The 9989-nt window shown below is 54.0% G+C and overlaps 1 protein-coding gene across 1 annotated transcript; it reads left to right on the forward strand.

Moving 5' to 3' along the window:
- Positions 1–4299: 4299 nt before the first annotated feature.
- Positions 4300–8677, forward strand: Evx1 (even-skipped homeobox 1). The gene is made up of 3 exons (NM_001191972.1): positions 4300–4726; positions 6225–6481; positions 7052–8677. The coding sequence occupies exons 1-3, from the start codon at positions 4300–4302 to the stop codon at positions 7589–7591; spliced, it is 1224 nt and encodes a 407-aa protein (NP_001178901.1). The 3' UTR covers positions 7592–8677.
- The last annotated feature ends 1312 nt before the right edge of the window (positions 8678–9989 follow it).

A 9989-nucleotide genomic window follows, 5' to 3' on the forward strand; every position in this document is an offset into this window, starting at 1 on the left:
TCGGGTGTCAGTCCTGTGGTGGGTCTGCTCCCCACTGCTGTCAGTACCCACAGTGAGCTAGGCAGGCAGAGGTAGAACAGAGGTAGGAAGCCACTGGACTCTGGTTTTCAGTAGACTAGGCAGACAGGTCCAAAGGGAGAAAAGGCAGGATTAGATACTTTTGGGGTTCTGAGAAGCACCACGCATTGAGCGCCATGAAGCACCCAGGTTCTTGTCTCAGATATCTGTGCCCTTTACATCAGGAGACCCAGAGGCTGAGCACTTTTCCTAACTGGACTTGTCCTAACTGGACTTCCGAAGCCTGCACCTCAATCTTCTGAAGAGGAAAGCTGTTGTGTTGCTGAACACTGCCTCGAGCTCCCTCAGCAACAGCCCCCTCCCCCGCCGTCCCCGCCGCCCTGGACAGCCTGGAAGAGGGGTAGGGAATTGACCCAGATCATTTGATCTCAGGGCTCATGGACCCTCTGGAGTTCGGCTTCCAGTGAATTTTCTCCGGGGAGGGGGGCGGCTGTTCCCCCAAGGAGTGCACTACTCAGTGATTCTGGGCTCAAAAAGAGGCCTGGACAGCTGTGTTGGGAGAAGTAGAGCTGACTGAACCACACTCCCACTGCCAGCCCCTCTAGCTGTAAAGACCCAGAGTCACAGAAACTTTGAGGAAATATCCCTGCCAGAATCTGGGAGGTCACGGAGGACCAGAGGACAGTCTCTAAGACAGTTGGGCGACTCTTACTATTTAGAAGGATGCTCTCTTTGTTCTTACATTTGACGAAAGAAAAGTTAATTTTTTTCTTTTCTCAGCCAACTCACAGCCCCCCCCCCAATCTTTCCCCCTCCCCCCCTCGGGAGAAGGCGGCTAAACCAGCTCCAGGTCCTTGGACTTTCGTCCTTTGCCTTTCAGGAGTCATGTGCAAAGGTGCTCTGGACGGCTCAGGACGCTGCGGACCACGCCCCACGGGCCTCAGGTCACCTAGACAGCTACCACGACCGCCGCCGTCTCTGCCGAGCGAAGCGAAGCTTTTTCCGTGGATCCCAGCGTCCAGTGCCCGCTCAAGGCTTCAGATTCCGTTTGAAACAACCGGCGCGACTTATCTCCCCTCGGCCCCCGTAGGATTCCCAGCCACCCTCTATGCCTCCTAGCCGGGGCGGAAGCCAAACTCGCAGCTTTTGAAGTTCAGAGAATTTCAATCAGCGTCGAGCTGGCGGCATCCGAGCCCCAGCAGGAGAAGGACCACAGGTCGGCAGGGTTGCAGGGGAGAGAGATGCACCGGGACCAGACTCCACTCGGGCGGCTGTCACCCCCTCTTCGTTTTCGAAGGGTTACCTTGCTTCACGGGCTATTAGAATTTCCTTTTTTTCTTCTGCTGCTCAGTAAATAACCTTCATAATACAACGACAGTGACGATTAAAACACACTTCCCATGCAGGAAGATAAACAAAACAAAAACAGTGGCACCCTAAGAGAAAGCAAAAATCCTGAAATCGTGTCTTTCTCCAGCACTCTCTTTTCATCTGCCATGAAACATTCCACCTCCCATCATTTGAAGTCGGCCAACTGCTGATTTTAGAAGTGACATTTAGTTAGATTTTCCCCCTTTAAGCATCGGCAACGGTGGGGAGAGGTTCAGTAGGGACCTGAGAACTAAATAGACGGAGACTGCTTTAAAAAGCTAGGCTAGATTCTGGGGAGGAATTTTGGATTGGGGGTGGGCTGGGAAGGGATTTCCAGGAAGCTCAAAGCAGAAGCAGAGAGGAGGCTGTAGTCTTCTGAGTCTGAGGCCCCTCCTGGAGATGTAAGGGGAAGCCTGGCTCCATCAGACTGACCCAGGAAGGAAACTAAATGGCACCCCTTGATCTCACAATTCTGTTCTGCTTTCATCTCTAGGGAAATGCTGAGTAAAAGGGGATCAAACATTGAACATTCCCATTGAATGCAAAACTGGGGGCGGGGCAGGGGAGCTCCGAGTGACTCTAGGGACCAGCCTCCCTCTGAGAGGGAGGGCAGTGAAGTAGTGGCTTGTTCATGGGGGGTGGGCAGGGAAAGTGGGTGTCTCATAGGTCCAGCCCTGGAAGATTTTGGTTTAGCAGCGACAGCAGCAGCACCAGCAACCCCAGACAGATTCAGGAGTCTAGAGAGCAGAGAGAGTAAGCCAGGTGCTCCTGCAGATCCTGCAGAGTGAGAAAGTCAGGGCAAGCCAGAATTGGTGGCTATCTCCTCACGGTAGGAAAGGTCCCAGGACTCATTATCTCCTCGATCCCATCTCTGCCCTCGGCCTCTGAAATAGTTCTCTAGATTTCTGGGCTGGCAGATTTAGCAGATGGTGGCTTTGGGGGTTCATAGGGAGTGGAAGCATTTGCGTGGACACCACCCTCCTTGTCCATCTGCCCTTGTTCCCCAGGCAAGGATAACAAACATTTGCTGTATCAGGAGAGACGTGGAAAGCCAGAGCCGTTTTCCTAAACCTCTGGCTTCCTCCAGTCTTTCCATGATCCTAAATCAGAAAGATGGAGGGACAGGTAGGAGACAGATGACAATGAGGGAACTTTCTTAGAAACTGTGGCTTTGTCTTGGGACGCAGAGGAGCCCCCCCTTTCAGTTAAGTGGGCAGGCTGCTCACCAGTGGAAAATATTGTAGGGGGAGCCAGAGAGAGGGGAAACCAGGAGCTAAACCTGGAAGATGCTCACCTCTACCCCTCAAACCAGCCCACCTGCCAGGCTCCGGAGATCTATTCCTTCTCCCAAACACCAAGTCCCAGAATTCCACAGACCCAGCTCCTCACCTCCTCACCTCCTCAAAGGATTATCTTAGCCCACAAACTCCCATCCCCAATTGCCTGTTTTGTTTTTTGTTTTGTGTCCCCCACCCCCACCCCCAGGACATTTCAATGACTCTCTTCTACCTCTGGCTTTGAACACAGAAAACTTCTTTTGGGCAGAGCGCAGGAGAGGACCCTGCAAGTTCAAATCCCACTGATACCATTTGCTACATTCCATCCACAGTTGTCCTAAAATCTCCAAGGAAGGCCAGTACCTTCTACCTGGGGTCTTTTGGTGCTGCCAGAGTAGGGTTCTGATTGCCAGCACCTTTTCATTAGAGCACGCTGGTTGTGGCAGAATTCGTTGACTCTGAAGAAATCACCTAAAACACACACAGGAAAAGAAAGGCCAGTCTTAGACCCTTTCCCTAACCGACATACCTGAAATAGCCCGGAGACAAGCCAAACCAAAAGATGTTTTCTTCTATGAAGAGCCAACCCGAATTCAAGCCAGGACATCTAGATAGAGAGAGAAAATTAACAACAGCAGTGATAACTCATTGAACGCTTCGATTTTAAACCAGGTGATCTGGGTGGGGAAAGATTTTTTTCTTCTCCTTAAATCGTGGAACACTGAGCCGGCACACAAGGCCGGCTTTCAAAGGGAAAAAAGATACCTCTTGACTCTTAGGGAAGAAAAATAAAGTTTGGTTTTAAGGAAGGAGACAGATGATGATGGGGCGATGAGGCAGAAATGGGGTACTGCAGGCTCAAGCTCTCCAGACAACTGGGGTGGGGGGCACTTTTTCAGTAGCTTGTAAAAAATATTGAAGCCACTTAGAATGACAAGCGGTTATATAAATACTCGGAAAGCCCGGGTTTGTACGTAGCTTCCAAAAAGCAGCTATGGGTTCTTTCATTAGTATTAGATCTAGACACCAGGATAAGAAAACAGAAGTCAAAACAACAATAAAATAAAATTTCAAAAGCGTTTTTCAATTACCAAGTCCTGCTGCCCCTGTGGAACTCGTGGCGCGCTTTAAGCGCTCCCTTTTCTGTGTGCGGAATTCCATTTGCATCCTCTTTGCCTGGGTGTCTCCCTTTCTCAGTGTGTGTGTCTCTCTGTTTTCACACTCTCCTCCCCATTCGAACGAGGCCCACACCTGGCGCATCACTGCCGAGCCATTAGCTGCGGGTCTCCTTTCATCTTCGCTGTGGTAGACGTTTCTATTTATCCACTTGCGTTCGCCGAGTGGCGTCACCAGCGGTACTGTAATGACGATTGCAGCAAGAGGATGACAGCTTAGAAAGAAGAGGGCAATGGGGCTTCCTCCCAGAGGCGGTGCGGCACAGAGGAGCGCTCGCATCACAAGGTGACCCTAGCTCCCCACTGCCATCTCCGCGGTCGCCGTCTACACCACGCTGGGGCTACCCGGCGCCAGCCTTGTTGCCTTAGCTCCCCTTCTCAGCCAAGATCCCAGGGAGCCTGGGGTTAGGAGCTAACTTGGGGGTTTCCCCCCTCCCCCCCCCCTGGAGAGTCCGGGGATGGAGAGCCGAAAGGACATGGTTATGTTTTTGGATGGGGGTCAGCTTGGCAGTCTGGTTGGTAAGAGGGTTTCTAATTTGTCCGAAGCCGTGAGCAGCCCGCTGCCTGAACCGCCAGAGAAGATGGTGCCCCACGGTTGCCTGAGCCCGCGAGCCGGCCCTCCGACTTCCCGGGAGCGTGGCGGGGGAGGCCAGGAGGAGGAGCCGGTGGATGGACTAGCAGGCAGCGCTGCAGGGCTGGGCGCCGAGCCACGGTCTGCTGGAGCGGCCATGCTTGGCCCGGGACCCCCAGTCCCCTCCGCGGACAGCCTCTCTGGCCAAGGGCAACCTAGTAGCTCAGACACCGAGTCGGATTTCTATGAAGAAATCGAGGTGAGCTGCACCCCGGACTGCGCCACCGGGAACGCCGAGTACCAGCACAGCAAAGGTAGCCACCTTGTCCCTCTGCTCCCCGGTCCGCCCACAGCACCCACAGTTCCCTTCATCTCAGGCCAGGTGGAAGATACTCCTTTCCCTTGGGGCAGGGTGGCTGGGGGTTGGGTGAGTGGGGCGGGGGCACCTGAACAACTCTTGCTCTCTGCACCTTGGTGTGTGTGAGGTCTCTTGTGTTATCCCATTAGTGGGACTAAGAGTGACAGTTGTGCCTGGATGAATGTCAGCTTTGACACAAGTCTTGACTTGAGGGATCCAAAACGCACCCCAACGCACCCCCCCCGAGTTTTGTGGGAATGATTCAGCTGAGAGGAAGATACCTTCCATCGGGTAGGGCAAGATCAAACGCTTGTCCGGGCAGTTTGTGACTGGAGGGGTGCAAGGCACAAGGAGGCGCGGAAGCCAAGAGAATATAAAGGACCGTAAAATAGTGGCGGACTCTGGTCTCCGGAGGGCTGCAGCCCTCCGACCAGTTTGCACGTCGGTCAGAGGTCCAAATTACCTTGTCACTTCCCGGGCTGGCGGCGCCAGGTCGGAAATAGTCCCAATGGTCTAATTGCCTTTGGTCTCCGGTTGCATTTGAAAAGGCGGGGATTGGGCCCTCCCCCTCCCCCTTTCCCTCGGTCTCACTTCTCCACCCAAAGGAAAAGCAACTGCAGGGGGCTAGAGCCCCACCCTTCTCTGGGGTGGGTCTAAGGGGTTGGTACTTTAATTACAGAGCTCCTTCTCACCAGGGGCTAATGGGAATGGGGGTGGATAGCTCAGAAGGGAGTCTCTCTCTATAACAACAATATCCACTCCTAGGAATGAAAAACTGGGAGCTGGAGCCCATCAGTAGACACACCTCCACAAAACCACGGGGATGGGTGGGAAAGGCTTGCATCTACCTCTAGGCCTCCGAAGCCAACACCACTTTGTTCAGTATCCACCTCCACCTCCTATCATCTTATCTACCTACTCCAGATTCACTACCATACCATGCCCTCACAACCTATACATAAAAATACCACTCCTGCAATAGGATGTGCAACACACATACCCACACCTGCTACTGGCATCCTGGTGTGCACACACAAGAACAGGGAAGCTCACTGCATGTCCAACAATCTACAATACATTAACCTCAAGAATTTAGTGTCCTGGCACATCCTTGCCCATTCCTACCCACAAAAGCAGAGAGCTCAAGGAATATGCCCTTTGCTGCACCCAGGGGCAAGCGGAAGGGAAAGGAGTTTGGGAGCCTTTAGACCCATGTGCCTTAGGTCCAGGTCTTCCAAACAGTCAGTTTAAGTCTGCCCCAAACCCTTTCTGTTTCAACCCTTTCTGATCCAAGACCTCGCTGGTGAAGCTTCCAGAGCCCCAGCAGAATCAGTGACTGAGGAAACTAAAGGGTTCTCCTTCTAATGCCCCTCCTCCAACCTGAAGTCAGCATTGTTTGTGTGTTTGTGTTGTGTCTCTGTCTTTGCACCTGTGTGCTCTGGGCTCCTGTGCAGCGCCAGACTCCGATGCACTGGGCAGCAGTCCTAACAGTGGCAGCGAGGCCCCCAAGAGTAACGGTGGCAGCGGCGGCAGCGGCTCACAAGGCACCCTGGCCTGCAGCGCCAGTGACCAGATGCGCCGATACCGCACGGCCTTTACCAGGGAGCAGATTGCAAGGCTGGAGAAAGAGTTCTACAGGGAGAACTACGTTTCAAGACCGCGGAGATGCGAGTTGGCAGCAGCCCTAAACCTTCCTGAAACTACCATCAAGGTAGGCTGCGCTAGGATGTTCGAGGCGATCTATACCTAGGTTAGTAGGAAGGAAATGCCAAGGGACTATCTCCTGAATTGCAGCTGAAGAGTCTGGGCCTGGACTCTCCAATCTGGTACCTGCAGAAGTCCCCTCTGACAGTCCGTGGTCAGCCACTGCTGCCAAGAGGTCGATTCTGTCCTTTTCCTAGGCAAATAGAGTACAAGGGCAGGTGATTGCACGTGACAGTGCCCCCGAAAGAACAGGGATGAAAGCGCCCCCAAATCTGTGGGAAAATGTCTTTTGCCTCTTCAGACCCATCGAGGCAGGCCTTCCTATTAGCACCTTCACTCCAGATTGTGATGTCAAGGCCGGGTAGGCCGAGCAGCTCCCCTGGTCTCCTCCCGAGCGAGGGTTTCCCTCTGGGATGGCGGTGGGTGGCCTGGCCTTGTTATCTGGAGTTGCTTTTGACTCTTGGAGGAAGAGGAAGATCCCCTCACTGTAGGGATCGCCCTCACACGCCACCCACCCCAGAGTTGGGCCTGGGCCTGGCGCAGTCATCCAACCCGCTCCTCCTCTTCCTCTCCTCAGGTGTGGTTTCAGAACCGACGCATGAAGGACAAGCGACAGCGGCTGGCCATGACGTGGCCGCACCCAGCCGACCCCGCCTTCTACACCTACATGATGAGCCACGCGGCGGCCGCGGGCGGCCTGCCCTACCCCTTCCCGTCGCACCTGCCCCTGCCCTACTACTCGCCCGTGGGCCTGGGTGCCGCGTCCGCCGCCTCGGCCGCCGCTTCGCCCTTCAGCGGCCCCCTGCGCCCGCTCGACACCTTCCGCGTGCTCTCGCAGCCCTACCCGCGACCCGAACTGCTGTGCGCCTTCCGCCACCCACCGCTCTACCCCGGGCCGGCGCACGGACTGGGTGCCTCGGCCGGCGGCCCCTGCTCCTGCCTCGCCTGCCACAGCGGCCCCTCCAATGGGCTGGCGCCGAGGGCCGCCGCCGCCTCAGACTTCACTTGTGCCTCCACCTCCCGCTCGGACTCCTTCCTCACGTTCGCCCCCTCTGTGCTCAGCAAGGCCTCCTCCGTGGCGTTGGACCAGAGAGAGGAGGTGCCCCTCACCAGATAAGGGGGCGCCCTCAGGGCTGCCGGCTGCAGGACGTCATGGGGTGGGGGTGGGGGGAGTCTTCGAGACTCCTCCAGGATCCTACCTGTCACCTCTCGTCTCAGATGAAGAGGGGAAAGGATGTGGGGGGGACACCATAAAGGACTCGGCCTAGAGGATCCAGGAGCCCCAGAAGCGCAGTGAATGTTGCTGCTTGGAGCAGGAATGGGGTGGGAAAGGTTGAGAGAGCTTCCCCTGGGATGGTCAGGCTTTGCCACCCTCCACAAAAGCACAACCCTGTCAGAGGTTGAGGCCTTGGTTCAACAGCTAACCGGCAACAACCCCACTCCCACAGCCCTCCTACCCTTCACCTGGGCCCCCCACTCTCCTGTCAAGGGCAAGCATTGCGAAGGGAAATCGCTGTTTCTTGGAACAAAATGCTGTGTATGCAGAGCAGGTAGAGATTAATCTTCAGCAGCTTTTCCAAAGCATGCAGGGGGCTTGTTGGTGGCAACAAACCAGCCATTTAGGGGAGAGATGATTTACTGCCAGGGACTCCATCACACAGCATCTTTTGGTTCTAGCCTCTACCAGCCCCTGACCTCTTCCCATATTCCTGGCTTTGTGACATCTCACAACTTGCAGCTCCAGCCTTCTCCCTTTCGGTTTGGCATTGGCAGAGAAGCTGCAGGGCCTCCAGTCTCCCCAGGCAGCTTCTGTGAGGCGAACCTCTTCTCCCTGAACCCAGCACACAGCCTGATTAGCAAGTGATGTGTGCGGAGGGTTTTTGAATGTTGAATGTATGTATAATAATGAACCCCACTCTGCTGGGCCACCAAGCCCGGAGCTGAGCCCTTATAACAAGGCGCCCTGGGAAGAGCTTAGGGAATGGAGACTTCTCACATTCTTCTTTCATTGTCTCCCCCAATTGACACAGGGCCTTGGCTTTCCGCTGTCAGTACAAACCTTCAGCACCTCTGGAGGACCCTGTCTCTCCCCTTCACTGGGGTTCACTGGGGGAGCCACTTATGAACTCCTGTACTCATCCTTATAGCCAGTGTTTGAGGAAAAGGACAACTTCAAGCATCCCATGCAAGCTTCACTCCACTGGGAGGGAGTGGTCCTTCCTGTAGGGAATGAATTTGGTTTGGTTTGGGGTTTTCCTTTGCAGCCCAAAGAATTTGCTGTTATGATTTGTTAACCATATTGCAATAAAAGCTGAACATGATTCTTACTTTAGCATTTAAGCATAAGTTCTTTTTTTTTTTTTTTGGTGGCATCAGGGAGTGTATTTAGTATTTTTGAATTGCTAATTTAGCTACCACGGGGCATGCATAAGGAAAGAATGAAGGAGACCCACCCACAAAGGGGTCTCTCTAAGTCCCTGTTGGGCACTGGCAGGATCCAAACAGACATTGCAGGAAGAAGGCTGTCTTCCAGCTGCCTTGGGTGTAAGTTTGGTTAGTTCTGGGGCTATCTAGGACTTGCCATAGGTAGATTGCCCCCCGCCCCTCTAAAGTGTTGAGTTTGTCTAGGGCTCATCTCTCTAAGGGATGAATCCTTCAGTTGCTCCAATAGGGACTCCAGGACTGCCATCTCCTTGAGACCTACCTCCAGCCTGACCCCTGATGAGATGAGTCGGTCATGACAGGTGCTGGACCACTGCAGAGAACAGTGTTTGCTGGTGGAGTGGGGCCCCCATCCGCACATAGAAACAAGTGGCTGGATGAGGGTTGGGATGGTTTTAGTATGATTCAGCCACATGCTAGGAATCCTACCTTCAGCTTAAGGCCAGGTGGTACGTAACAGGTACCCCACCTACTTAAGAGTGGCTCATTTTGAAATCCCAGCCCAATAGCCTTCTGGGAAGCTAGGAAGGTTTGGGTTGCCTAGCACGAGGGTTCTCTGCTGGGCAGTAGGAACTTCACAAATGCCCTCTGCCCTTTTGCATGCTGTGGCCCCTGTGTGGAACCGTCTACCCAGCAACTGTCCTCCCCCAACTCTACCCTGCCCCCAGGCCCTCCAAGTTCCCTCTGAAGCCAGGGACTCCCCAGTGCCAAATCCCAGCAAATTTTGCAGTTGCTCCACATCGGGCCAGGATTGCTTGCGACAGGTAAATGGGCTGCGGGTTGCCTTAATGCCAGGCGTATTTTCAGTTAATAGGGAAGGAAAATGAGGTGTCTGCAGCGATATTGGAAAGTACAAGATCGATGATCCGGCCTCGTGTCCAATCAGCAGCCTTTAATTGACTGTATTTTCTGGGTAATTGAGCCTCTCTTCCTCCAAATTGAAGTGGAAGATATAACAATACATCTTGCCAGGAGGAATTACTCATTACTTCATAATGAAATTTCCCTTTTGCCAAGGTTTGCGGTTTGGCAGTAGGCACCACTTCTCACTCTGTGACCCCCTCCCCCAAGAC

This window comes from Rattus norvegicus, chromosome 4, assembly GCF_036323735.1.
Source record: "Rattus norvegicus strain BN/NHsdMcwi chromosome 4, GRCr8, whole genome shotgun sequence".
Taxonomy (NCBI): domain Eukaryota; kingdom Metazoa; phylum Chordata; class Mammalia; order Rodentia; family Muridae; genus Rattus; species Rattus norvegicus.

Coding starts and splice junctions, on each gene's coding strand:
- Evx1 (NM_001191972.1), top strand. CDS start 4,300: ATGGAGAGCCGAAAGGACATGGTTATGTTTTTGGATGGGGGTCAGCTT. Junction 4,727..6,224: donor CGAGTACCAGCACAGCAAAG/GTAGCCACCTTG, acceptor GCTCCTGTGCAG/CGCCAGACTCCGATGCACTG. Junction 6,482..7,051: donor TTCCTGAAACTACCATCAAG/GTAGGCTGCGCT, acceptor TCCTCTCCTCAG/GTGTGGTTTCAGAACCGACG.